General features: G+C 53.8%; 1 protein-coding gene across 2 annotated transcripts; it reads left to right on the top strand.

Annotated features, from left to right (window-relative positions):
• Positions 1-189: 189 nt before the first annotated feature.
• On the top strand, positions 190-27,252 carry LOC135937853 (sorting nexin-2-like). Of its 2 annotated transcripts, none has more exons than XM_065481155.1 (10): positions 190-368; positions 23,573-23,644; positions 23,745-23,816; positions 24,197-24,452; positions 25,252-25,407; positions 25,457-25,578; positions 26,066-26,365; positions 26,422-26,565; positions 26,739-26,891; positions 26,953-27,252. In XM_065481155.1, the coding sequence occupies exons 1-10, from the start codon at positions 282-284 to the stop codon at positions 27,001-27,003; spliced, it is 1,413 nt and encodes a 470-aa protein (XP_065337227.1). In that variant the 5' UTR covers positions 190-281; the 3' UTR covers positions 27,004-27,252. The 2 variants fall into 2 exon arrangements, with proteins under 2 accessions (XP_065337227.1, XP_065337228.1); XM_065481156.1 differs by lacking the exon at positions 190-368 and adding an exon at positions 23,389-23,517.
• The last annotated feature ends 639 nt before the right edge of the window (positions 27,253-27,891 follow it).

Below are 27,891 nucleotides of genomic sequence, written 5' to 3'. Positions count from 1 at the left end.
GGCAGCCAAAACACGTCGTTCACTTAAAATCGAGCCGGCACATCGATGAAAATCCCGATTACACGCTGCGTCACATGTTTAAAAGGCCTAAAAACAAATGAGACTCGCTCTTGATCGATGTGGAAACCCATCGCACCACTGCCCCTTCGATTTTCCCTTCTCCTTATCATAGAGTTGAGTCGGCTGTTCGGTTCCAGCCCACAATTTTCGTGAGCTTTGCAAAGCATAAATTTTGTTTCCTAAATCCCTGAAAAGCGGCAGCCGGTTAAACTTGCACAGCGATGGAGGAGAGCGAGGGCGATCATCCACCTGAAATGCAGCAAGTCAGCCTTGATCACAACGATGATTTGTTTCAGTCGGCATTGCAGGTTTGTTCAAGTGTCAAAATTATCCCATCAAAAGGGGTGGTTGTACTGCAGAGAAATTATTTTCTATTTTCCTCTTGTGATAAGGTCTTGGTTGTTGAAATTTAATGTATATTTGATTTATGTGTATAATTATATCGAGCTATTTACGTCGTGTAATAATCGATAACAAAAAATGTTTTTGTTTACTTCGGCGTGAATAATAGTATATCTCCCTACTATATAATACCCGATTGGAACACACTTTTGTGCACGCAAGGGGCGGGGGTGGGGGTGGGGGGAGGGGGGGCCAAGTGCGGAAGTTGGGCAAAAGGTTTTTCCTCTGGGCCCCATAGGGGCCCGGTGGGCCCCTTCGAAGCAGGAGGCGTCCCTATCTCCTAATGTAAAAAAATCGGCAAATCGGGGCCGATCGTGCCGAAAGTCGGCATGTCGACGCGCGGTACCCGAAAAGCGAGGAAACAAGCGAGAAAGCCGACATTTTTACCATAGGCGAATTTAAAAAAAAATAAAACGAAAAAGGCCTTTTTCGAGGGTTCCCCGGGGGCGGCGGGGGCTGCGAGGGGGATGGGGGGTCGAAACCGGCGCCATCGGAAGCGGAATTTAACCCCGAGGTGGGCCCACACCGGTTTTTGCCCGCACGTCCCATAGGAGCCGAGATATAAAAATAAAAAGCCGCAAAAACGTGGTTTGGACAAGAATTATTTTTTTCGAGGGGCCCCCGCGGAGCCCCAGGACCACTTACGGCCCGCCGCGACCCCTCATTCGATAGCGGCCGCGATCAGCTTCATTTTGATGTGCGGGTTTGTCATCCTGCTGCAACCGCACGGAAGGTGGAAGGGCAGAAAGGGTAAAAAACAGGCAAAAGTCGAAGCTCCCATAAGAATAACCCACGTTTTTCGAATGACCTGAGGAAAATTCCAAGATAGCCAAAAATTAAGTTTGCCCAAAAAACTAAGGCACAGCGAGTATGAAATCCGGGTGACCTCGTCAGGGTCACCGGTGACCCTTCAAAGTTGAAAAACGTCATTTTTCGGTACTCGGGGGCAACCCGCAATTTGAATATGGGCCCCAGGGCCCCCAAACTCGAGATTCGTGCAGGCGACGACTGGGGGAGGCCGACGGTGTGCGGAAAAGATTTTTCCGCCCCATAGCGAAAAAGTTATTAACCGGGCAAATTTTGCCCATTTTCCCTTCCACACCATTTGGGCAGGCATAACTTCGGACCTGAGAAAAAATTCAAAAAAATGGCTCTAGAGTCGATGCGGAATTTATCCCCGAACATTTTAAGACCGAATTCGACCCGATCGGATGAAAACCCTGGGACGAGTAGGCTTTGGCGCGCGGCGCGGAAGGGTTTTTTAGCTCCCATAAGCTTAACATGGGAAATTGGAATTCGGATTTCGGGCCGAAAAAAATTCTTTTCGGCCGCGATTGCTGTGCCACGCTCTTCCGCCCGGCGAAGAGTCCCCGCAAACCGAATTTGGCGGAAATCCGGCCCATAGGCGAATTACGGCGGCGCATCGAAAATCCGCGATTTCGCCAGCACGAAAATGAACAGGCTAAAAAAACGCGCATCGGCGCCGCGGAGCCGCCCGCCGCTGAATCTCGAATTTGACCACCGCAAACCCACGGCTGGGTGCGCGGGGGTCTGAATCCAAATTTTTACCATCGTAGCTCTTCCAAAATTCGATTTAGAGGCGAATTTCGGTTTTGGGTGTGCAAAACGTGTGCACGGCGGCCGTGTGGTGCGGCGCGGCGACGTGCCGCACACATTTATTTTTGCCAAAATTCGAGTTTCCGCCGCAGAATCGACCGCGACCCCTCATTCGAAAGGGCCCGCCGAGCGCTTCAACCTGGCACGGTTAAACGACCTTCCCCAGGGTCCCCCGACCTGAGACCCTTCCGCAGGCAGAATTCAAACGTGATTTCGGCGTTTTCCGCCAAGTTTGCCGCTGCATTTCGTTAACTAGCCGCACTTCGGACCACCAACCTTCCCCAGGTCGCCCACCCTGAGCACCTTCACATCGTGATTCAGCCGCCCGCGACCACTCATTTCGCTTCCTTTGGCGCATTTAGAGTGCGAAGAAGTGCGAATCGAACTCGCGCGGGCGGAGCAGCGTGCATTGCAGGCGCACTTCGCCCGCCGCAAACACACATTCTGCGGCGCGGCACACTGCCGCACGGATTTATTTTTGCCAAAATTCGAGTATTCGCCGCAGAATCGACCGCGACCCCTCATTCGAAAGCGCCCGCCGAGCGCTTTAACCTGAAGCATCCGGCCGCCCTTCCCCAGGGTCCCCCGACCTGAGACCCTCCCGCAGGCCGAATTTAACCGCGTTTTCTGCGTTTTCCACCAAGTTTGAGGCACCTTTGCGTCCACCAGCCGCACTTCGGACCACCAACCTTCCCCAGGTCGCCCACCCTGAGCACCTTCACTGCGCGATTCAGCCGGCCGCAACCACTCATTTCGCTTCCTTTGGCGCATTTAGAGTGCGAAGAAGTGCGAATCGAACTCGCGCGCGCGGCGAAGCACTGCAGGCGCATTTCGACCGCCGCCAAAAATCGAGTATCCATCGCAGCGTCGACCACGACCCCTCATTCGAAAGAGCCCGCCGAGATCTTCAACCCGCCGCGATCGGCCGACCTCTTCTCAGGGTCCCCCGACCTGAAATCCTCGAATTGACCGTCACGGTCTTTGCCGCACGACCAACGGACCGGCGGAGCGATTTTCGCGCGCGACCCCTCCCCGGAGGCGTCTCGCCTTCGCGCGCACCCCCTCTACCTCCCCTGCGACCTTTCTCAGGGTGGCCGACCTGAAATCTCTCATTCGGCCGCCTTTCTCGGCGTTTCCGGCGCCGAAGGCGCCGTCGGCCCCCTCCGGTGCTCGGGGGAGCCCCGGAGCGCCCCCGCTCGGTGTTTGGGGGGTTGGTAGTTGCTCCTTAAACCGACGCGAAGCGCTACAGCGCTTGTCTCCCTACTATATAATACCCGATCGGTACAGACTTTTGAGCAGCTAAGGGACGGGGGCGGGGGTGGGGGGAGGGGGGGCCAAGTGCGGAAGGTGGGCAAGAGGTTTTTTGTTTGGGGCCCATAGGGCCCCGGAGGGGCCCTTCGAAGTGGGAGGCGTCCCTATCTCCCAATGTAAAAAAATGGGCAAATCGGGGCCGATCGGGCCCAAACCCGGATGGCCGACGCGCGGTACCCGAAAAGCGAGGAAACAAGCGAGAAAGCCGACATTTTTACCATAGGCGAATTTAAAAAAAAATAAAACCAAAAGAGGCATTTTTGAGGGTCTTTCAGGGGCAGCGGGGGTGGAAATAGGGATGGGGGGTTGAAATTGGTGCCATCGGAAGCGGAATTTAACCCCGAGGTGGGCCCGCATCGGTTTTTGCCCGTACGTCCCATAGGAGCCGAGATATAAAAATAAAAAGCCGCAAAAACGTGGTTTGGACAAGAATTATTTTTTTCGAGGGGCCCCCGCGGAGCCCCGCGATCACGTACGGCCCGCCGCGACCCCTCATTCGATAGCGGCCGCGATCAGCTTCATTTTCATGTGCGGGTTTGGCATCCTGCTCGAACCGCGCGGAAGGTGGAAGCCCCGAAAGGGTAAAAAACAGGCAAAAGTCGAAACTCCCATAAGAATAACACAGGTGCCCACTTTGTCTGGGATCGAAATTCCAAGATAGCCAAAAATTAAGTTTGCCCAAAAAACTAAGGCACAGCGAGTATGAAATCCGGGTGACCTCCTCAGGGTCACCGGTGACCCTTTGAAATTGGAAAACGCCATTTTTCGATATTTGAGGGGCCCCCGCAATTTGGCTATGGGCCCCAGGGCCCCCAAACTCGAGATTCGTGAAGGCGACGACTTGAGGAGGCCGACGGTGTGCGGAAAAGATTTTTCCGCCCCATAGCGAAAAAGTTATTAACCGGGCAAATTTTGCCCATTTTCCCTTCCGCGCCATTTGGGCAGGCATAACTTCGGACCTGAGCAAAAATTCAAAAAAATGGCTCTAGAGTCGATGCGGAATTTATCCCCGAACATTTTAAGACCAAATTCGACCTGATCGGATGAAAACCCTGGGACGAGTAGGCTTTGGCGCGCGGCGCGGAAGGGTTTTTCGCCTCCCATAAGCTTAACATGGGAAATTTGAATTCGGATTTCGGGCAGAAAAAAAATCTTTTGGGCCGCGATTGCTGTGCCACGCTCTTCCGCCCGGCCAAGAGTCCCCGCAAACCGATTTTGGCGGAAATCCGGCCCATAGGCGAATTACGGCGGCGCGTCGAAAATCCGCGATTTCGCCAGCACGAAAATGAACAGGCTAAAAAAACGCGCATCGGCGCCGCGGAGCCGCCCGCCGCTGAATCTCGAATTTGACCATCGCAAACCCACGGCTGGGTGCGCGGGGGTCTGAATCCAAATTTTTACCATCGTAGCTCTTCCAAAATTCGATTTATAAGGGGTTTTCGGTTTTGGGTGTGCAAAACGTGTGCACGGCGGCAGCGTGCTGCGGCGCGGCGACGTGCCGCACACATTTATTTTTGCCAAAATTCGAGTTTACGCCGCACGGTCGACCGCGACCCCTCATTCGAAAGGGCCCGCCGAGCGCTTCAACCTGGCGCGGTCAAACGACCTTCCCCAGGGTCCCCCGACCTGAGACCCTTCCGCAGGCAGAATTTAACCGCGTTTTCGTCGTTTTCCGCAAAGTTTGAGGCAGCTTTTCGCCAACCAACCGCACTTCAAACCACCAACCTTCCCCAGGTCGCCCACCCTGAGCACCTTAACTGCGTGATTCGGCCGCCCGCAACCACTCATTTCGCTTCGTATGGCGCATTTAGAGTGCGAAAAAGTGCGTTTCGCATTCGCGCGGGCGGCGCAGCGTGCACTGCAGACGCATTTCGCCCGCCGCACGGATTTATTTTTGCCAAAATTCGAGTTTTCGCCGCACGGTCGACTGCGACCCCTGATTCGAAAGCGCCCGCCGAGCGCTTCAACCTGGCACGGTCAAACGACCTTCCCCAGGGTCCCCCGACCTGAGACCCTTCCACAGGCAGAATTCAATCGCGATTTTCGGCGTTTTGAGGCAAGTTTGAGGCACCTTTGCGTTGACCAGCCGCACTTCAAACCACCAAGTTTCCCCAGGTAGCCCACCCTGAGCACCTTTACTGCGCGATTCGGCCGCCCGCAACCGATCATTTCGCTTCTTTTGGCGCATTTAGAGTGCGTAAAACTGCGAATCGCGTTCGCGCAGGCGGCGCAGCGTGCACTGCAGGCGCATTTCGCCCGCCGCACGGATTTATTTTTGCCAAAATTCGAGTATTCGCCGCAGAATCGACCGCGACCCCTCATTCGAAAGCGCCCGCCGAGATCTTCAACCCGCCGCGACCGGCTGACCTCTTCTCAGGGTCCCCCGACCTGAAATCCTCGAAATGACCGCCGCGCTCTCCGCCGCCCACCCAACGAACCGGCGGAGCGATTTTCGCGCGCGACCCCTCGACGGAGGCGTCTCGCCTTCACGCGCACCCCCCAACCACCCCCGCCGACCTTTCCCAGGGTCCCCCGACCTGAAACCCTCGAATTGACCACCACGCTCTCCGCCGCCCGCCCACCGGACCGGCAGAGCGATTTTCGCGCGCGACCCCTCCCCGGAGGCGTCCCGCCGGGGCGCGCACCCCCTCTACCTCCCCTGCGACCTTTCTCAGGGTGGCCGACCTGACATCTCTCAATCAGCCGGCAATATCGGCGTGTCCGGCGCCGAAGGCGCCGTCGGCCCCCTCCGGTGCTCGGGGGGCCCCGGAGCGCCCCCGCTCGGTGTTTGGGGGGGTTGGAACCGCCCCTAACACGACGCGAAGCGCTACAGCGCTTGTCTCCCTACTATATAATACCCGATTGGTTCACACTTTTGTGCACGCAAGGGGCGGGGGTGGGGGTGGGGGGAGGGGGGGCCAAGTGCGGAAGTTGGGCAAGAGGTTTTTGCTCTGGGCCCCATAGGGGCCCGAGGGGCCCCTTCGAAGCGGGAGGCGTCCCTATCTCGTAATGTAAAAAAATCGGCAATTCGGGGCCGATCGGGCCGAAAGTCGGCATGTCGACGCGCGGTGGCCGAAAAGTGAGGAAACAAGCGTGAAACCCGAGATTTTTACCATAGGCGAATTTAAAAAAAAATAAAACGAAAAAGGCCTTTTTCGAGGGTTCCCCGGGGGCAGCGGGGGCTGCGAGGGGGATGGGGGGTTGAAATTGGTGCCATCGGAAGCGGAATTTAACCCCGAGGTGGGCCCCCACCGGTTTTTGCCCGTAAGTCCCATAGGAGCCGAGATATAAAAATAAAAAGCCGCAAAAACGTGGTTTGGACAAGAATTATTTTTTTCGAGGGGCCCCCGCGGAGCCCCGCGATGACGTACGGCCCGCCGCGACCCCTCATTCGACAGAGGCCGCGATTAGCTTCATTTTGATGTGCGGGTTTGTCATCCTGCTGCAACCGCACGGAAGGTGGAAGGGCAGAAAGGGTAAAAAACAGGCAAAAGTCGAAGCTCCCATTAGAATAACCCACGTTTTTCGAATGACCTGAGGAAAATTCCAAGATAGCCAAAAATTAAGTTTGCCCAAAAAACTAAGGCACAGCGAGTATGAAATCCGGGTGACCTCGTCAGGGTCACCGGTGACCCTTCAAAGTTGAAAAACGTCATTTTTCGGTACTCGGGGGCAACCCGCAATTTGAATATGGGCCCCAGGGCCCCCAAACTCGAGATTCGTGCAGGCGACGACTGGGGGAGGCCGACGGTGTGCGGAAAAGATTTTTCCGCCCCATAGCGAAAAAGTTATTAACCGGGCAAATTTTGCCCATTTTCCCTTCCGCGCCATTTGGGCAGGCATAACTTCGGACCTGAGCAAAAATTCAAAAAAATGGCTCTAGAGTCGATGCGGAATTTATCCCCGAACATTTTAAGACCGAATTCGACCTGATCGGATGAAAACCCTGGGACGAGTAGGCTTTGGCGCGCGGCGCGGAAGGGTTTTTCGCCTCCCATAAGCTTAACATGGGAAATAGGAATTCGGATTTCGGGCCGAAAAAAAATCTTTTGGGCCGCGATTGCTGTGCCACGCTCTTCCGCCCGGCGAAGAGTCCCCGCAAACCGAATTTGGCGGAAATCCGACCCATAGGCGAATTACGGCGGCGCATCGAAAATCCGCGATTTCGCCAGCACGAAAATGAACAGGCTAAAAAAACGCGCATCGGCGCCGCGGAGCCGCCCGCCGCTGAATCTCGAATTTGACCACCGCAAACCCACGGCTGGGTGCGCGGGGGTCTGAATCCAAATTTTTACCATCGTAGCTCCTCCAAAATTCGATTTATAAGGGGTTTTCGGTTTTGGGTGTGCAAAACGTGTGCACGGCGGCAGCGTGGTGCGGCGCGGCGACGTGCCGCACACATTTATTTTTGCCAAAATTCGAGTCTTCGCCGCAGGGTCGACCGCGACCCCTCATTTGAAAGCGCCCGCCGAGCGCTTCAACCTGGCGCGGTCAAACGACCTTCCCCAGGGTCCCCCGACCTGAGACCCTTCAGCAGGCCGATTTCAACCGCGATTTCGGCGTTTTCCACCAAGTTTTCCGCTGCTTTGCGACCACCAGCCGCACTTCAAACCACCAACCTTCCCCAGGTCGCCCACCCTGAGCACCTTATCTGCGCGATTAAGCCGGCCGCAGCGTCTCATTTCGTTTCCTTTGGCGCATTTAGAGTGCGAAAAAGTGCGTTTCGCGTTCGCGCAGGCGGCGCAGCGTGCACAGCAGACGCATTTCGCCCGCCGCAAACACACATTCTGCGGCGCGGCACACTGCCGCACGGATTTATTTTTGCCAAAATTCGAGTATTCGCCGCAGAATCGACCGCGACCCCTCATTCGAAAGCGCCCGCCGAGCGCTTTAACCTGAAGCAACCGGCCGCCCTTCCCCAGGGTCCCCCGACCTGAAACCCTCCCGCAGGCAGATTTTAACCGCGTTTTCGACGTTTTCCGCCAAGTTTGAGGCACCTTTGCGTCCACCAGCCGCACTTCGGACCACCAACCTTCCCCAGGTCGCCCACCCTGAGCACCTTCACTGCGCGATTCGGCCGGCCGCAACCACTCATTTCGCTTCTTTTGGCGCATATAGAGTGCGAAAAATTGCTTTTCGTGTTCGCAGCAGCGGCGCAGCGTGCACTGCAGGCGCATTTCGCCCGCCGCACGGATTTATTTTTGCCAAAATTCGAGTTCTCGCCGCACGGTAGACCGCGACCCCTCATTCGAATGCGCCCGCCGAGCGCTTTAACCTGAAGCAACCGGCCGCCCTTACCCAGGGTCCCCCGACCTGAGACCCTTCCGCAGGCAGAATTCAATCGCGATTTTCGGCGTTTTGAGGCAAGTTTGAGGCACCTTTGCGTTGACCAGCCGCACTTCAAACCACCAACCTTCCCCAGGTCGCCCACCCTGAGCACTTTTAGTACGCCATTCAGCCGGCCGGAACCACTCATTTCGCTTCGTTCTTCGCATTTAGACGACGTAAAAGTGCGAATCGCATTCGCCCGCCGCACAAGACACATTCAAAATCATTTTTTCGCCGTAAATCGTGTATCCATCGCAGCGTCGACCACGACCCCTCATTCGAAAGCGCCCGCCGAGATCTTCAACCCGCCGCGACCGGCCGACCTTTTCTCAGGGTCCCCCGACCTGAAACCCTCGAATTGACCGCCACGGTCTCCGCCGCGCGACCAACGGACCGGCAGAGCGATTTTCGCGCGCGACCCCTCCCCGGAGGCGTCCCGCCGGGGCGCGCACCCCCTCTACCACCCCTGCGACCTTTCTCAGGGTGGCCGACCTGACATCTCTCAATCTGCCGGCGTTTTCGGCGCGTCCGGCGCCGAAGGCGCCGTCGGCCCCCTCCGGTGCTCGGGGGGGCCCCGGAGCGCCCCCGCTCGGTGTTTGGGGGGTTGGTAGTTGCCCCCCGCCCCCGAATTAGCCCCCGAATCGACGCGAAGCGCTACAGCGCTTGTCTCCCTACTATATAATACCCACTTGGAACACACTTTTGAGCAGCTAAGGGACGGGGGCGGGGGGGCGGGGTGGGGGGGCCAAGTGCGGAAGTTGGGCAAGAGGTTTTTTCTTTGGGCCCCATAGGGGCCCGAGGGGGCCCTTCGAAGCGGGAGGCGTCCCTATCTCCCAATGTAAAAAAATGGGCAATTCGGGGCCGATCGGGCCCAAACCCGGGTGGCCCGTGGAGGGACCCTTCCGAACAAGGAAACAACCGTAAAACCCGAGATTCCTACCATAGGCGAATTTAAAAAAAAATAAAACCAAAAACGCCTTTTTCGAGGGTTCCCCGGGGGCGGCGGGGGTTGCGTGGGGGATGGGGGGTCGAAACCGGCGCCATCGGAAGCGGAATTTAACCCCGAGGTGGGCCCGCACCGGTTTTGCGCCGTACGTCCCATAGGAGCCGAGATATAAAAATAAAAAGCCCGAAAAACGTGGTTTGGACAAGAATTATTTTTTTCGAGGGGCCCCCGCGGAGCCCCGCGACCACTTACGGCCCGCCGCGACCCCTCATTCGACGGGGGCCGCAATTAGCTTCATTTTCATGTGCGGGTTTGGCATCCTGCTGCAACCGCCCGGAAGGTGGGAGCCCCGAAAGGGTAAAAAACAGGCAAAAGTCGAAACTCCCATAAGAATAACACAGGTGCCCACTTTGTCTGGGATCGAAATTCCAAGATAGCCAAAAATTAAGTTTGCCCAAAAAACTAAGGCACACCGAGTATGAAATCCGGGTGACCTCCTCAGGGTCACCGGTGACCCTTTGAAATTGGAAAACGCCATTTTTCGATATTTGAGGGGCCCCCGCAATTTGGCTATGGGCCCCAGGGCCCCCAAACTCGAGATTCGTGCAGGCGACACCTGGGGGAGGCCGACGGTGTGCGGAAAAGATTTTTCCGCCCCATAGCGAAAAAGTTATTAACCGGGCAAATTTTGCCCATTTTCCCTTCCACACCATTTGGGCAGGCATAACTTCGGACCTGAGAAAAAATTCAAAAAAATGGCTCTAGAGTCGATGCGGAATTTAGCCCCGAACATTTTAAGACCAAATTCGACCTGATCGGATGAAAACCCTGGGACGAGTAGGCTTTGGCGCGCGGCGCGGAAGGGTTTTTCGCCTCCCATAAGGTTAACATGGGAAATTGGAATTCGGATTTCGGGCAGAAAAAAATTCTTTTCGGCCGCGATTGCTGTGCCACGCTCTTCCGCCCGGCGAAGAGTCCCCGCAAACCGAATTTGGCGGAAATCCGTGCCATACGCGAATCACGGCGGCGCATCGAAAGTCCGCGATTTCGCCAGCACGAAAATGAACAGGCTAAAAAAACGCGCATCGGCGCCGCGGAGCCGCCCGCCGCTGAATCTCGAATTTGACCACCGCAAACCCACGGCTGGGTGCGCGGGGGTCTGAATCCAAATTTTTACCATCGTAGCTCTTCCAAAATTCGATTTAGAGGCGAATTTCGGTTTTGGGTGTGCAAAACGTGTGCACGGCGGCGGCGTGCTGCGGCGCGGCACAGTGCCGCACACATTTATTTTTGCCAAAATTCGAGTCTTCGCCGCAGAATCGACCGCGACCCCTCATTCGAAAGGGCCCGCCGAGCGCTTCAACCTGGCGCGGTCAAACGACCTTCCCCAGGGTCCCCCGACCTGAGACCCTCCCGCAGGCAGAATTTAACCGCGATTTCGGCGTTTTCCGCCAAGTTTGAGGCACCTTTGCGTCCACCAGCCGCACTTCGGACCACCAACCTTCCCCAGGTCGCCCACCCTGAGCACCTTCAGTACGCGATTCGGCCGGCCGCAACCACTCATTTCGCTTCTTTTGGCGCATTTAGACGACGTAAAAGTGCGAATCGCGTTCGCGCAGGCGGCGCAGCGTGCACTACAGGCGCATTTCGCCGGCCGCACGGATTTATTTTTGCCAAAATTTGAGTTTTCGCCGCAGGGTCGACCGCGACCTCTCATTCGAAAGGGCCCGCCGAGCGCTTCAACCTGGCGAGGTCAAACGACCTTCCCCAGGGTCCCCCGACCTCAGACCCTTCCGCAGGCCGATTTTAACCGCGTTTTTCGGCATTTTGAGGCAAGTTTGAGGCACCTTTGCGTCCACCGGCCGCACTTCGGACCACCAACCTTCCCCAGGTCGCCCACCCTGAGCACCTTAACTGCGCGATTCGGCCGCCCGCGACCACTCATTTCACTTCTTTTGGCGCATTTAGAGTGCGAAGAAGTGCTTTTCGTGTTCGCGCGCGCGGCGGAGCGTGCACTGCAGGCGCATTTCGCCCGCCGCACGGAATTATTTTTGCCAAAATTCGAGTTTTCGCCGCACGGTCGACCGCGACCCCTCATTCGAAAGCGCCCGCCGAGCGCTTTAACCTGAAGCAACCGGCCGCCCTTCCCCAGGGTCCCCCGACCTGAGATTCTTCCGCAGGCCCAATTTAACCGCGATTTCGGCGTTTTCCACCAAGTTTGCCGCAGCTTTTCGTCCACCAGCCGCACTTCGGACCACCAACCTTCCCCAGGTCGCCCACCCTGAGCACTTTCACTGCGCGATTCGGCCGGCCGCAACGACTCATTTCGCTTCGTTTGGCGCATTTAGAGTTCGAAAAAGTGCGAATCGCAATCGCGCGCGCGGCGAAGCACTACAGGCGCATTTCGCCCGCCGCCAAAAATCGAGTATCCATCGCAGCATCGACCACGACCCCTCATTCGAAAGTGCCCGCCGAGATCTTCAACCCGCCGCGATCGGCCGACCTCTTCTCAGGGTCCCCCGACCTGAAATCCTCGAATTGACCGTCACGGTCTTTGCCGCACGACCAACGGACCGGCGGAGCGATTTTCGCGCGCGACCCCTCCCCGGAGGCGTCTCACCTTCGCGCGCACCCCCTGAACCACCCCCGCCGACCTTTCACAGGGTCCCCCAACCTGAAACCATCGAATTGACCGCCACGGTCTTCGCCGCGCGACCAACGGACCGGCGGACCGATTTTCGCCCGCGACCCCTCCCCGGAGGCGTCTGGCCGGGGCGCGCACCCCCTCTACCTCCCCTGCGACCTTTCTCAGGGTGGCCGACCTGACATCTCTCAATCAGCCGGCAATATCGGCGCTTCCGGCGCCGAAGGCGCCGTCGGCCCCCTCCGGTGCTCGGGGGGGCCCCGGAGCGCCCCCGCTCGGTGTTTGGGGGGTTGGTAGTTGCCGCCCACCCCCGAGTAAACCCCGAACACCGACGCGAAGCGCTACAGCGCTTGTCTCCCTACTATACAATACCCGATCGGTACAGACATTTGGGCACTTAAGGGGCGGGGGCGGGGGGGGCGGGGAGGGGGGGACGGGGGCGGAAGGTGTGCCCGAGGTTTTTCCCCCGGGGCCCGTAGGGCCCCGGGGGGGCACCTCGAAGTAGGAGGCGTCCCTATGCTTCTGTGTAAAAAAATCGGCAATTCGGCCGCGATCGCCGCCGAAACCCGAAAAGTCGACGCGCGGTACCCGAAAAGTGAGGAAACAAGCGACAAAGCCGAGATTCCTACCATGGGCGAATTTAAAAAAAAATAAAACGAAAAACGCCTTTTTCGAGGGTTCCCCGGGGGCGGCGGGGGGTGCGAGGGGGATGGGGGGTCGAAACCGGTGCCATCGGAAGCGGAATTTAACCCCGAGGTGGGCCCGCACCGGTTTTGCGCCGTACGACCCATAGGAGCCGAGATATAAAAATAAAAAGCCGCAAAAACGTGGTTTGGACAAGAATTATTTTTTTCGAGGGGCCCCCGCAGAGCCCCATGACCACGTACGGCCCGCCGCGACCCCTCATTCGAGAGCGGCCGCGATTAGCTTCATTTTCATGTGCGGGTTTGGCATCCTGCTCGAACCGCGCGGAAGGTGGGAGCCCCGAAAGGGTAAAAAACAGGCAAAAGTCGAAGCTCCCATAAGAATAACCCACGTTTTTCGAATGACCTGAGGAAAATTCCAAGATAGCCAAAAATTAAGTTTGCCCAAAAAACTAAGGCACAGCGAGTATGAAATCCGGGTGACCTCGTCAGGGTCACCGGTGACCCTTCAAAGTTGAAAAACGTCATTTTTCGGTACTCGGGGGCAACCCGCAATTTGAATATGGGCCCCAGGGCCCCCAAACTCGAGATTCGTGCAGGCGACGACTGGGGGAGGCCGACGGTGTGCGGAAAAGATTTTTCCGCCCCATAGCGAAAAAGTTATTAACCGGGCAAATTTTGCCCATTTTCCCTTCCACACCATTTGGGCAGGCATAACTTCGGACCTGAGAAAAAATTCAAAAAAATGGCTCTAGAGTCGATGCGGAATTTATCCCCGAACATTTTAAGACCAAATTCGACCTGATCGGATGAAAACCCTGGGACGAGTAGGCTTTGGCGCGCGGCGCGGAAGGGTTTTTCGCCTCCCATAAGCTTAACATGGGAAATAGGAATTCGGATTTCGGGCCGAAAAAAATTCTTTTGGGCCGCGATTGCTGTGCCACGCTCTTCCGCCCGCCGAAGAGTCCCCGCAAACCGAATTTGGCGGAAATCCGGCCCATAGGCGAATTACGGCGGCGCATCAAAAATCCGCGATTTGCCCGGCACGAAAATGAACAGGCTAAAAAAACGCGCATCGGCGCCGCGGAGCCGCCCGCCGCCGAATCTCGAATTTGACCATCGCAAACCCACGGCTGGGTGCGCGGGGGTCTGAATCCAAATTTTTACCATCGTAGCTCTTCCAAAATTCGATTTAGAGGCGATTTTCGGTTTTGGGTGTGCAAAACGTGTGCACGGCAGAAGGAGCGTGCGGCGCGGCGACGTGCCGCACACATTTATTTTTGCCAAAATTCGAGTTTTCGCCGCAGAATCGACCGCGACCCCTCATTCGAAAGGGCCCGCCGAGCGCTTCAACCTGGCACGGTCAAACGACCTTCCCCAGGGTCCCCCGACCTGAGACCCTTCCGCTGGCCGATTTTAACCGCGATTTCGGCGTTTTCCACCAAGTTTGACGCTGCTTTTCGCTAAACAGCCGCACTTCGGACCACCAACCTTCCCCAGGTCGCCCACCCTGAGCACTTTTACTTCGCGATTCTGCCGGCCGCAACCACTCATTTCGCTTCTTTTGGCGCATATAGAGGGCGAAAAATTGCTTTTCGTGTTCGCAGCAGCGGCGCAGCGTGCACTGCAGGCGCATTTCGCCCGCCGCACGGATTTATTTTTGCCAAAATTCGAGTATTCGCCGCAGAATCGACCGCGACCCCTCATTCGAAAGCGCTGGCCGAGCGCTTCAACCTGGCACGGTCAAACGACCTTCCCCAGGGTCCCCCGACCTGAGACCCTTCCGCAGGCAGAATTCAATCGCGATTTTCGGCGTTTTGAGGCAAGTTTGAGGCACCTTTGCGTTGACCAGCCGCACTTCAAACCACCAAGTTTCCCCATGCCGCCCACCCTGAGCTCTTTCACTGCGTGATTCGGCCGGCCGCAACCACTCATTTCGCTTCGTTTGGCGCATTTAGAGTGCGTAAAACTGCGAATCGCGTTCGCGCAGGCGGCGCAGCGTGCACTGCAGGCTCATTTCGCCCGCCGCACGGATTTATTTTTGCCAAAATTCGAGTTTTCGCCGCACGGTCGACTGCGACCCCTGATTCGAAAGCGCCCGCCGAGCGCTTTAACCTGAAGCAACCAGCCGCCCTTCCCCAGGGTCCCCCGACCTGAGACCCTTCCGCAGGCAGAATTCAATCGCGATTTTCGGCGTTTTGAGGCAAGTTTGGCGGTGCATTTCGTTAACTAGCCGCACTTCGGACCACCAACCTTCCCCAGGCCACCCACCCTGAGCACTTTCACTGCGCGATTCGGCCGGCCGCAACCACTCATTTCGCTTCTTTTGGCGCATATAGAGTGCGAAAAATTGCTTTTCGTGTTCGCAGCAGCGGCGCAGCGTGCACTGCAGGTGCATTTCGCCCGCCGCACGGATTTATTTTTGCCAAAATTCGAGTTTTCGCCGCACGGTCGACCGCGACCCCTCATTGGAATGCGCCCGCCAAACGCTTTAACCTGAAGAAACCGGCCGCCCTTCCCCAGGGTCCCCCGACCTGAAACCCTCCCGCAGGCCGAATTTAACCGCGTTTTCGGCGTTTTCCACCAAGTTTGCCGCTGCTTTTCGCCAACCAGCCGCACTTCGGACCACCAACCTCCCCCAGGTCGCCCACCCTGAGCACTTTCACTGCGCGATTCGGCCGGCCGCAGCGACTCATTTCGCTTCGTTTGGCGCATTTAGACGACGTAAAAGTGCGAATCGCATTCGCCCGCCGCACATGACACATTCAAAATCATTTTTCTGCCGAAATTCGAGTATCCATCGCAGCGTCGACCACGACCCCTCAATCGAAAGCGCCCGCCGAGATCTTCAACCCGCCGCGACCGGCCGACCTTTTCTCGGGGTCCCCCGACCTGAAACCCTCGAATTGAGCGCCACGCTCTCCGCCGCCCGCCCATCGGACCGGCGGAGCGATTTTCGCGCGCAACCCCTCCCCGGAGGAATCTAGCCGGCACGTACACCCCCCAACCACCCCCGCCAACCTTCCCCAGGGTGGCCGCCCTGAAATCTCTCATTCAGCCGCATATCTCGCCGCTTCCGGCGCCAAAGGCGCCGTCGGCCCCCGCCCGGCGGTCGCCGCCCGCCACCGCTATCGGAGGCGCCCCCGAATTAACCCCCGCCCCCGAATTAACCCTCGACAACGTCCCCGACCTGAAACCCTCGAATTGACCGCCACGCTCTCCGCCGCCCGCCCACCGGACCGGCAGAGCGATTTTCGCGCGCGACCCCTCTCCGGAGGCGTCTCGCCTTCGCGCGCACCCCCAACCACCCCCGCCGACCTTTTTCAGGGTCCCCCGACCTGAAACCCTCGAATTGACCGCCACGCTCTCCGCCGCCCGCCCACCGGACCGGCAGAGCGATTTTCGCGCGCGACCCCTCTCCGGAGGCGTCCCGCAGGGGCGCGCACCCCCTCAACCACCCCCGCGACCTTTCTCAGGGTGGCCGACCTGACATCTCTCAATCAGCAGGCAATATCGGCGCTTCCGGCGCCGAAGGCGCCGTCGGCCCCCTCCGGTGCTCGGGGGGGCCCCGGAGCGCCCCCGCTCGGTGTTTGGGGGGGTGGTAGTTGCCGCCCACCCCCGAGTAAACCCCCGACACCGACGCGAAGCGCTACAGCGCTTGTCTCCCTTCTATACAATACCCACTCGGTACAGACATTTGAGCAGCTAAGGGACGGGGGCGGGGGGGGCGGGGTGGGGGGGCCAAGTGCGGAAGTTGGGCAAGAGGTTTTTTCTTTGGGCCCCATAGGGGCCCGAGGGGGCCCTTCGAAGCGGGAGGCGTCCCTATCTCCCAATGTAAAAAAATGGGCAATTCGGGGCCGATCGGGCCCAAACCCGGGTGGCCCGTGGAGGGACCCTTCCGAACAAGGAAACAACCGTAAAACCCGAGATTCCTACCATAGGCGAATTTAAAAAAAAATAAAACGAAAAACGCCTTTTTCGAGGGTTCCCCGGGGGCGGCGGGGGCTGCGTGGGGGATGGGGGGTCGAAACCGGCGCCATCGGAAGCGGAATTTAACCCCGAGGTGGGCCCGCACCGGTTTTTGCCCGTACGTCCCATAGGAGCCGAGATATAAAAATAAAAAGCCGCAAAAACGTGGTTTGGACAAGAATTATTTTTTTCGAGGGGCCCCCGCGGAGCCCCAAGACCACTTACGGCCCGCCGCGACCCCTCATTCGATAGCGGCCGCGATTAGCTTCATTTTCATGTGCGGGTTTGGCATCCTGCTGCAACCGCACGGAAGGTGGAAGGGCAGAAAGGGTAAAAAACAGGCAAAAGTCGAAACTCCCATAAGAATAACACAGGTGCCCACTTTGTCTGGGATCGAAATTCCAAGATAGCCAAAAATTAAGTTTGCCCAAAAAACTAAGGCACACCGAGTATGAAATCCGGGTGACCTCCTCAGGGTCACCGGTGACCCTTTGAAATTGGAAAACGCCATTTTTCGATATTTGAGGCGACCCCGCAATTTGGCTATGGGCCCAAGGGCCCCCAAACTCGAGATTCGAAGAGGCGACGAGTGGAGGATGCCGACGGTGTGCGGAAAAGATTTTTCCGCCCCATAGCGAAAAAGTTATTAACCGGGCAAATTTTGCCCATTTTCCCTTCCGCGCCATTTGGGCAGGCATAACTTCGGACCTGAGAAAAAATTCAAAAAAACGGCCCGATCATCGATGCGCAATTTATCCCCGAACATTTTAAGACCGAATTCGACCTGATCGGATGAAAACCCTGGGACGAGTAGTCTTTGGCGCGCGGCGCGGAAGGGTTTTTCGCCTCCCATAAGGTTAACATGGGAAATTGGAATTCGGATTTCGGGCAGAAAAAAATTCTTTTCGGCCGCGATTGCTGTGCCACGCTCTTCCGCCCGCCGAAGAGTCCCCGCAAACCGAATTTGGCGGAAATCCGTGCCATAGGCGAATTACGGCGGCGCATCGAAAATCCGCGATTTCGCCAGCACGAAAATGAACAGGCTAAAAAAACGCGCATCGGCGCCGCGGAGCCGCCCGCCGCTGAATCTCGAATTTGACCACCGCAAACCCACGGCTGGGTGCGCGGGGGTCTGAATCCAAATTTTTACCATCGTAGCTCCTCCAAAATTCGATTTAGAGGCGAATTTCGATTTTGGGTGTGCAAAACGTGTGCACGGCGGCAGCGTGCTGCGGCGCGGCACCGTGCCGCACACATTTATTTTTGCCAAAATTCGAGTATTAGCCGCAGGGTCGACCGCGACCTCTCATTCGAAAGGGCCCGCCGAGCGCTTCAACCTGAAGCAACCGGCCGCCCTTCCCCAGGGTCCCCCGACCTGAGACCCTCCCGCAGGCCGATTTTAACCGCGTTTTCGGCGTTTTCCACCAAGTTTGAGGCACCTTTGCGTCCACCAGCCGCACTTCAAACCACGAACCTTCCCCAGGCCGCCCACCCTGAGCACCTTCACTGCGCGATTCTGCCGCCTGCAACCACTCATTTCGCTTCTTTTGGCGCATTTAGAGTGCGAAAAAGTGCATTTCGCATTCGCGCGGGCGAGCGGCGAAGCACTGCAGGCGCATTACGCCCGCCGCACGGATTTATTTTTGCCAAAATTCGAGTATTCGCCGCAGAATCGACCACGACCCCTCATTCGAAAGCGCCCGCCGAGCGCTTTAACCTGAAGAAACCAGCCGCCCTTCCCCAGGGTCCCCCGACCTGAGACCTCCCGCAGGCAGAATTTAACCGCGATTTCGGCGTTTTGAGGCAAGTTTGAGGCACCTTTGCGTTGACCAGCCGCACTTCAAACCACCAACCTTCCCCAGGTCGCCCACCCTGAGCACTTTCACTGCGCGATGCAGCCGGCCGCAACCACTCATTTCGCTTCTTTTGGCGCATTTAGAGTGCGAAAAAGTGCGAATCGCGTTCGCGCAGGCGGCGCAGCGTGCACAGCAGACGCATTTCGCCCGCCGCACGGATTTATTTTTGCCAAAATTCGAGTTTACGCCGCACGGTCGACCGCGACCCCTCATTCGAAAGCGCCCGCCGAGCGCTTTAACCTGAAGCAACCGGCCGCCCTTCCCCAGGGTCCCCCGACCTGAGACCCTTCCGCAGGCAGAATTCAATCGCGATTTTCGGCGTTTTGAGGCAAGTTTGAGGCACCTTTGCGTTGACCAGCCGCACTTCAAACCACCAAGTTTCCCCATGCCGCCCACCCTGAGCTCCTTCACTGCGTGATTCGGCCGGCCGCAACCACTCATTTCGCTTCGTTTGCCGCACTTAGAGTTCGAAAAAGTGCGATTCGCATTCGCCCGCCGCACAAGACATTCAAAATCATTTTTTCGCCGTAAATCGTGTATTCATCGCAGCGTCGACCACGACCCCTCATTCGAAAGAGCCCGCCGAGATCTTCAACCCGCCGCGACCGGCTGACCTCTTCTCAGGGTCCCCCGACCTGAAATCCTCGAAATGACCGCCGCGCTCTCCGCCGCCCACCCAACGGACCGGCGGAGCGATTTTCGCGCGCGACCCCTCCCCGGAGGCGTCCCGCCGGGGCGCGCACCCCCTCTACTACCCCTGCGACCTTTCTCAGGGTGGCCGACCTGAAATCTCTCATTGTGCCGCCTTTCTCGGCGTTTCCGGCGCCGAAGGCGCCGTCGGCCCCCTCCGGTGCTCGGGGGGGCCCCGGAGCGCCCCCGCTCGGTGTTTGGGGGGTTGGTAGTTGCCGCCCACCCCCGAATTAACCCCCGACAACCACGCGAAGCGCTACAGCGCTTGTCTCCCTACTATATAATACCCACTTGGTTCACACTTTTGTGCACGCAAGGGACGGGGGCGGGGGTGGGGGGTGGGGGGGCCAAGTGCGGAAGTTGGGCAAGAGGTTTTTTCTTTGGGCCCCATAGGGGCCCGGGGGGCCCCCTCTTTGTAAACCGCTTCCCTATCTCCCAATGTAAAAAAATGGGCAAATCGGGGCCGATGGGGCCCAAACCCGGACGGCCGACGCGCGGTACCCGAAAAGTGAGGAAACAAGCGACAAAGCCGACATTTTTACCATAGGCGAATTTAAAAAAAAATAAAACGAAAAACGCCTTTTTCGAGGGTTCCCCGGGGGCGGCGGGGGCTGCGAGGGGGATGGGGGGTCGAAACCGGCGCCATCGGAAGCGGAATTTAACCCCGAGGTGGGCCCGCACCGGTTTTTGCCCGTACGTCCCATAGGAGCCGAGATATAAAAATAAAAAGCCGAAAAAACGTGGTTTGGACAATAATTATTTTTTTCGAGGGGCCCCCGCGGAGCCCCTCGACGACTTACGGCCCACCGCGACCCCTCATTCGAAAGAAGCTGCGATTAGCTTCATTTTCATGTGCGGGTTTGTCATCCTGCTGCAACCGCACGGAAGGTGGAAGCCCCGAAAGGGTAAAAAACAGGCAAAAGTCGAAGCTCCCATAAGAATAACCCACGTTTTTCGAATGACCTGAGGAAAATTCCAAGATAGCCAAAAATTAAGTTTGCCCAAAAAACTAAGGCACAGCGAGTATGAAATCCGGGTGACCTCGTCAGGGTCACCGGTGACCCTTCAAAGTTGAAAAACGTCATTTTTCGGTACTCGGGGGCAACCCGCAATTTGAATATGGGCCCCAGGGCCCCCAAACTCGAGATTCGTGCAGGCGACGACTGGGGGAGGCCGACGGTGTGCGGAAAAGATTTTTCCGCCCCATAGCGAAAAAGTTATTAACCGGGCAAATTTTGCCCATTTTCCCTTCCACACCATTTGGGCAGGCATAACTTCGGACCTGAGAAAAAATTCAAAAAAATGGCTCTAGAGTCGATGCGGAATTTATCCCCGAACATTTTAAGACCAAATTCGACCTGATCGGATGAAAACCCTGGGACGAGTAGGCTTTGGCGCGCGGCGCGGAAGGGTTTTTTAGCTCCCATAAGCTTAACATGGGAAATTGGAATTCGGATTTCGGGCCGAAAAAAATTCTTTTCGGGCGCGATTGCTGTGCCACGCTCTTCCGCCCGGCGAAGAGTCCCCGCAAACCGAATTTGGCGGAAATCCGGCCCATAGGCGAATTACGGCGGCGCATCGAAAATCCGCGATTTCGCCAGCACGAAAATGAACAGGCTAAAAAAACGCGCATCGGCGCCGCGGAGCCGCCCGCCGCTGAATCTCGAATTTGACCGTCGCAAACCCACGGCTGGGTGCGCGGGGGTCTGAATCCAAATTTTTACCATCGTAGCTCCTCCAAAATTCGATTTAGAGGCGAATTTCTGTTTTGGGTGTGCAAAACGTGTGCACGGCGGCCGTGTGCTGCGGCGCGGCGACGTGCCGCACACATTTATTTTTGCCAAAATTCGAGTAATCGCCGCAGGGTCGACCGCGACCCCTCATTCGAAAGCGCCCGCCGAGCGCTTCAACCTGGCACGGTCAAACGACCTTCCCCAGGGTCCCCCGACCTGAGACCCTTCCGCAGGCAGAATTCAATCGCGATTTTCGGCGTTTTGAGGCAAGTTTGAGGCACCTTTGCGTTGACCAGCCGCACTTCAAACCACCAACCTTCCCCAGGCCGCCCACCCTGAGCACCTTCACTGCGCGATTCGGCCGGCCGCAACCACTCATTTCGCTTCGTTTGGCGCATATAGAGTGCGAAAAAGTGCGAATCGCGTTCGCAGCAGCGGCGCAGCGTGCACTGCAGGCGCATTTCGCCCGCCGCACGGATTTATTTTTGCCAAAATTCGAGTTTTCGCCGCACGGTCGACCGCGACCCCTCATTCGAAAGCGCCCGCCGAGCGCTTTAACCTGAAGAAACCGGCCGCCCTTCCCCAGGGTCCCCCGACCTGAGACCCTCCCGCAGGCCGAATTTAACCGCGTTTTCCACCAAGTTTGCCGCTGCTTTGCGTCCACCAGCCGCACTTCAAACCACCAACCTTCCCCAGGTCGCCCACCCTGAGCACTTTGACTGCGCTATTCAGCCGCACGCAGCCGATCATTTCGCTTCGTTCTTCGCAAATAGAGTGCGTAAAAGTACATTTCGCATTCGCGCGAGCGGCGAAGCACTGCAGGCGCATTTCGCCCGCCGCCAAAAATCGAGTATCCATCGCAGCATCGACCACGACCCCTCATTCGAAAGAGCCCACCAAGATCTTCAACCCGCCGCGACCGGCCGACCTCTTCTCAGGGTCCCCCGACCTGAAACCCTCGAATTGACCGCCACGCTCTCCGCCGCCCGCCCACCGGACCGGCAGAGCGATATTCACGCACAACCCCTCTCCGGAGGCGTCTCGCCTTCGCGCGCACCCCCTAACCACCCCCGCCGACCTTTCTCAGGGTCCCCCGACCTGAAACCCTCGAATTGACCGCCACGCTCTCCGCCGCCCGCCCAACGGACCGGCAGAGCGATATTCACGCACAACCCCTCTCCGGAGGCGTCTCGCCTTCGCGCGCACCCCCTCAACCACCCCTGCGACCTTTCTCAGGGTGGCCGCCCTGAAATCTCTCATTCGGCCGCATATCTCGGCGTTTCCGGCGCCGAAGGCGCCGTCGGCCCCCTCCGGCGCTCGGGGGGGCCCCGGAGCGCCCCCGCTCGGTGTTTGGGGGGTTGGTAGTTGCCCCTACAATCGACGCGAAGCGCTACAGCGCTTGTACACAATATAACGTTAAGTTTCATTGACTTCTGACGTCGGCATTGATTTCCTTGAAAAATGCGTGTGGAGCGGCTCCAAACGATAATCATCGGACTATTGTAATGGTTAGGACTGTGTGGTAGATATATATTATGTGTATAGTAACACAATTTATCTACAATGCGTTTAGCCTTCTGCCCATGCAACAGTGCATAGCACACTTATTTACGAAGTCGGTGTTTAACCAATACATTTATTATTTAAACAGCTCTTAAATCAATTGAGTCATTTTGTTGACTGATATAATTTTTTTGTAGCATTAATTCATTCGACCAATAAAATTATTGAGTTCGTTCTCTACCAACAATTTTCTTTTAGCCTGCAATGTGAATTAAATTTAAAGTTTCTCAATTTTTGGTAGAGATAAAATGATTGTAAATATATAATAATATAACCCAAACGTCGTTATTCTGGTCTATTTTTCATTTCTATACCATGCTTAAACTATGCACTCCCAAAAATATTTTTAAAAAAAATATTAGATTAAATGCTAATAACACAGTAATTATTATTTTACTCATCACATCTTGCAAATTATTTCTTGGGTCTGTCGCTTCTGTGAATGAAATCCACTCGAGGTGTTAAATAAAAACCGTTATCAACTCGATATATTGAAGGAAAGAATTAAAGTATAAATATTTTTTCGTCACAAATAATAGTTTGGCACTCATTGAAAGTACACAATCAATAATACATAATATTTGCTCATTGTCAGTGATAGTGAGCGTCATGTGACAAGAATTTAATCGACCAACATTTCTCCCAGCTGCGTGTTAAATTCCCTTTCAATTATTATGAGTTTTAGCAGTACAGTGTCCTTAAAGCCACCATGTACTTGTACACGTCTGCAAGATTTTTGCGCCTGAAGCTATTGGTTTCTGTTTCACTGCTAACCTTATTTTCATATTTGACGTTAACTATGATTCCAGGAAGAGGCGCCTTTGGACAACAACTCTGACATTTTCGCCGAGGAAAGTGTGACGAGCGACCCCACAGGCCAGGTAAAAATCGTTAAAATGATTACTCTCTTAAACACAATTGCCGTCGCCAGTAACGGCGCTCCGGCCAGACACAACATGCAATTATTCCAGCCTTTTGCAGGCGCCGATTCAGCAGAGCGGCGTACCAACCAGTCTTCCTTCCAGCAGAATGCATAGAGTTACGACTGCAGAGGTTAGTTGGAAGCATTCATTGAATATTATCTAAACTATTTTGCGTGAATTTTGAAAAAGATCATATTTTTGTCTGTTTTTGTCACGAAAAAATGGAGCAATCCTTACAACATTAATTTAATTTTTAATCTACCACTCAATAAACCTTACAACGTCCTTGTTTGTTGAAATTAAATATTTGAAAAAAAAATATATTTTCCATGATAAAAAGGTTGAGAAGAGTATAATTTAGAAATGTGTACTAAATTAGGAATGGAGGAAACCAAAATCCCAAGTATTCTTTCAACATTTAGTAGTCAGAATAATAGTAAATTGTGAAGCTGATAGCTGATAGGATCAATAATTCAACTATTGATAATAACTTCCACTTGGCCTGTTCAGTTGCAGCAACATGGTGCAAATGGCGATGACCAGTATGTACGGGTCTCAATCACCGAGCCGCAAAAAATGGGCGAGGGCATGGGAGCTTACATGGCCTATCGAGTCTCCACTCAGACCAACATGCAGTTCTACAAGAAGTCCAATTTCAGCGTCTACCGTCGGTTCAGCGATTTCCTAGGGCTGCACGATAAATTGACTGAAAAGTATCTCCGCTCAGGAAGAATCATTCCACCTGCTCCTGAGAAGAGCATGATTGGTGAGTGGAGAATTAGTATTAGCTAAATTTTTCTTTCGCATTTCCAAGTCTAATGAACAAGATTTCAAACCTCTTCTAAGAAAAAAATATAATTGTTAAAACTGTAGGCGAGCTGTGGACGTCTAAGTCACTTGGCGGTACCGATATAAGTTTTTATCTTTTGAGTCACGGACTATACTAGCTTTGGCAAAAAATAATTCTTTGACTTGAAAACGTACACATGTCAAGTCGCACCTCAGTGAGTGCTTTTGCTATCTGCTGCCACAGGTGTCACTGTCACTCATTTCAATTTTGTTGATAATTTACGTTCCTTTGGCCAGTGAAAATCATAATAATCTAATTGATAGTGAATATTGTGATATAATTAATTAAGATATTTCTCTCCTGCGTAATTTGAAAGGAGCTCAAATCTCAAATTTGTTGCTTTTATAGCTAGATGTAGTATTTCCCTAAAATAACAAAGAATGCTTAACTAATCACCATTGCTGCTCTAATAACTTATCATCTGACACTTTCCCTTGTAACAAAAATAGCTTAATTGGTCAAGGGCTGCTACAATTATTGATATAGGGAATGTCTCACAACAAAAAACTATTTTATGCTCTAGTTAGGAGAGTTTGTTCATGCCTTTTCACGTCAAACGTAAACTTGTGATTTTTGTCCATCCAGCATATATATTCTAGTTTTATTGATGGTTTTCAAATTAACAAAAATCAACAATAACTTATATAATATACAAATAAAGGCTTATTTTTGCGTTTACCCATAAATCAATAATGTATCGCTTTCTTTATCGTAGGTTCTACCAAAATTAAGATGTCCAATCAGTCGGACCAGGGTGCATCAGCTGACTTCATCGAAAGGCGAAGAGCAGCTTTAGAGCGGTTCATCAACCGCACCGCCAACCATCCAATCCTTCGAGTCGACCCAGACTTCAGGGACTTCTTAGAGTCAGGTGAATTTTAGAACCTAATTATTGGGCAGATTTTCAATTTTCCTTGCAGAACTTGAACTCCCTAAAGCGACAAACACATCTGCCTTGAGTGGTGCTGGGGTGATCAGGCTGTTTAACAAAGTGGGAGAAACTGTTAACAAGATCACCTATAAAATGGATGAAAGTGATTCGGTGAGTTGTTTTAGTATTTCCTGTATAAAGCTTAAGTCTGTTAATTTGTAATTATTAATCATGCCAGGAGAATCAGGTAACCAACTATCTCTCTAGGGCTGCGAAATTTTGGCGGTTGAAACATTTTCTTTTTTTTCAGTCCCATTTTAAGGAATTTATTTAAATGATAAAAAATAGCTATTCAGAAAGCAAAAAATTTTCTATTTTATATCCTTTGCGTTAAAGCGTAATTTAAATTGTTTACTTTAATTATTTCTTAATATTTTCTAATTTTATGGAGTAGAGCGTAGGTATTTGATTTTAGGGAAACAAAAGTTATTTTAATGTTAATATTTTAATTCTTCCACCATCAGTTTTTCCCAGCTAAATTTCTAACTAAATGTTTTGTTTGTTGGGTCATCAAACCACTCAAGCTTCACAGTTCTAGTCATCTAACATATTACTGCGAGGGCAGTGCATCAAGAAATTAATCAACTTTGAATTTCAGTGGTTCGAGGAGAAGGTGCAGCAAGTGGAAAACCTAGACGCGCAGCTGAAAAACATGCTGACGCGGGTGGAGGCTCTGGTGTACCAGCGTCGCGAGCTGTCGCAGTGCACAGCTAGCTTTGGCAAGAGCGTTGCCATGCTGAGTAATTGCGACGAACACAACTCCCTGTCGAGGGCGCTTTCGCAGCTAGCTGAGGTGGAGGAGAGGGTGGAGCATGTGTACGCGGAGCAGTGCAATGCTGACTTTGGCATTCTGTGCGAGCTGCTGAAAGACTACGTCGCCTTAGTTGGTGCGATCAAGGTACCTTTGCACTCATCTGAGGCTGCGGAAGGTTGCTAACAAGGCTGTTTGCGCAGGATGTGTTCCATGAGAGGGTGAAAGTGTACCAGAATTGGCAGCATGCCCAGGTCGTGCTCAACAAAAAACGGGAAGCCAAAGCCAAGTTTGAAATTATGGGCCGGACTGATAAAATCAACCAAGCCAACGATGAAGTTGTGGAGGTCGGTCTCGTTCTATCGCTGAATAAATTAGGCGTGCCTAATTTCGGACAGCGGTGAAACATTGCTGCCAGCATTTTGCCACTGACGCAAAATGCTGGAAGTAATTAGCTTTACCGCCGCGCCAAGTGCTGTGAAATGTATTTGGTGATTTGAAAATAAACGCCCTGTTTCAGTGGGAGTCGAAAGTCGAGCGGGGCCAAGAGGAGTTTGAGAATATCAGCAGGATGATAAAGAAGGAGCTGGAGCGCTTTGAACTGGTTCGCATCCAAGAGTTCAAAGTCACTCTCATCAACTACATTGAGAGTCTCATGCAAAATCAGCAGCAGGTAAACACATTTATATTTAATTGCTTCGCAAAGTAACTAACTCTATGCATCTTCCTACCAGCTCATCCAGATCTGGGAGTCATTTCTGCCTGAAGCCAAGGCAATCGCTTAATGTGATTTGAAGGATGCAAGGACAACACCTTGCAGCGCCATTCTACCCTTTTGTTATCTCAGAACCGAAGAAATTGCTATTTTTTTCTATTATAAACGTTGAACTATTACTCTTATGTTTGAATAACTATCGTCAAATTTATTCAATACTGAAGTCTTATTGATCTACTCATATTTTGTACTGCTACATACTACATTCAAATGTATAAATAGCTTCTTCAATGCAATAAAGTCATGGTTAATTTGTAAATTTTTGTATTATTCATAAATATCAGCAAAATCTACTTAGTATTAATGCAACCCATCTTTTTGGCGTAGCACCACTGCTGCTGTTTTGATATAAATTCCTAAAATTTAAATATATATGATCTCTACATTTAGAAACTTACAATGTCCTTCCTAGGTTAATTCATTCAATGAATATATATATATATATATATATATATATATATATATATATATATATATATATATATATATATATATATATATATATATATGATTAAGCGTAAAACGAGCTATCCAACTATATCTATATGAATAAAAAAATTAGTAAGTTCAATAGTCTTCATTCAATGACATCAGTTTCTCTGACGTTTTGATTAATACTCATAATCTGATTCAATTGCATCTCATGCCTTGTGAGTGACGTGAAAGATGATAAATCCACCTGTTTTGAGCTTAAAACAAGCATCAGGTTGAGCATAGAAAACAGAGACAAATGAAAAGACGAGCCTGCAGCATGAGAAGCAGCGGCAAGCGCTCTCCTCGGCACACACTCTTTTTTTTATTGATCATGCTGAGTGCTCGCAGCGTTTGGCCGTAACATAATAATTATCCTGTCGCAAAATACGGGGTACGCGCTGCTGTGCACTCTGACAATGCAAAC

The sequence above is a fragment of the Cloeon dipterum genome, chromosome 2 (genome assembly GCF_949628265.1).
Source record: "Cloeon dipterum chromosome 2, ieCloDipt1.1, whole genome shotgun sequence".
Taxonomy (NCBI): Eukaryota; Metazoa; Arthropoda; class Insecta; order Ephemeroptera; family Baetidae; genus Cloeon; species Cloeon dipterum.
This window is presented reverse-complemented; position numbering and strand designations above follow the sequence as displayed.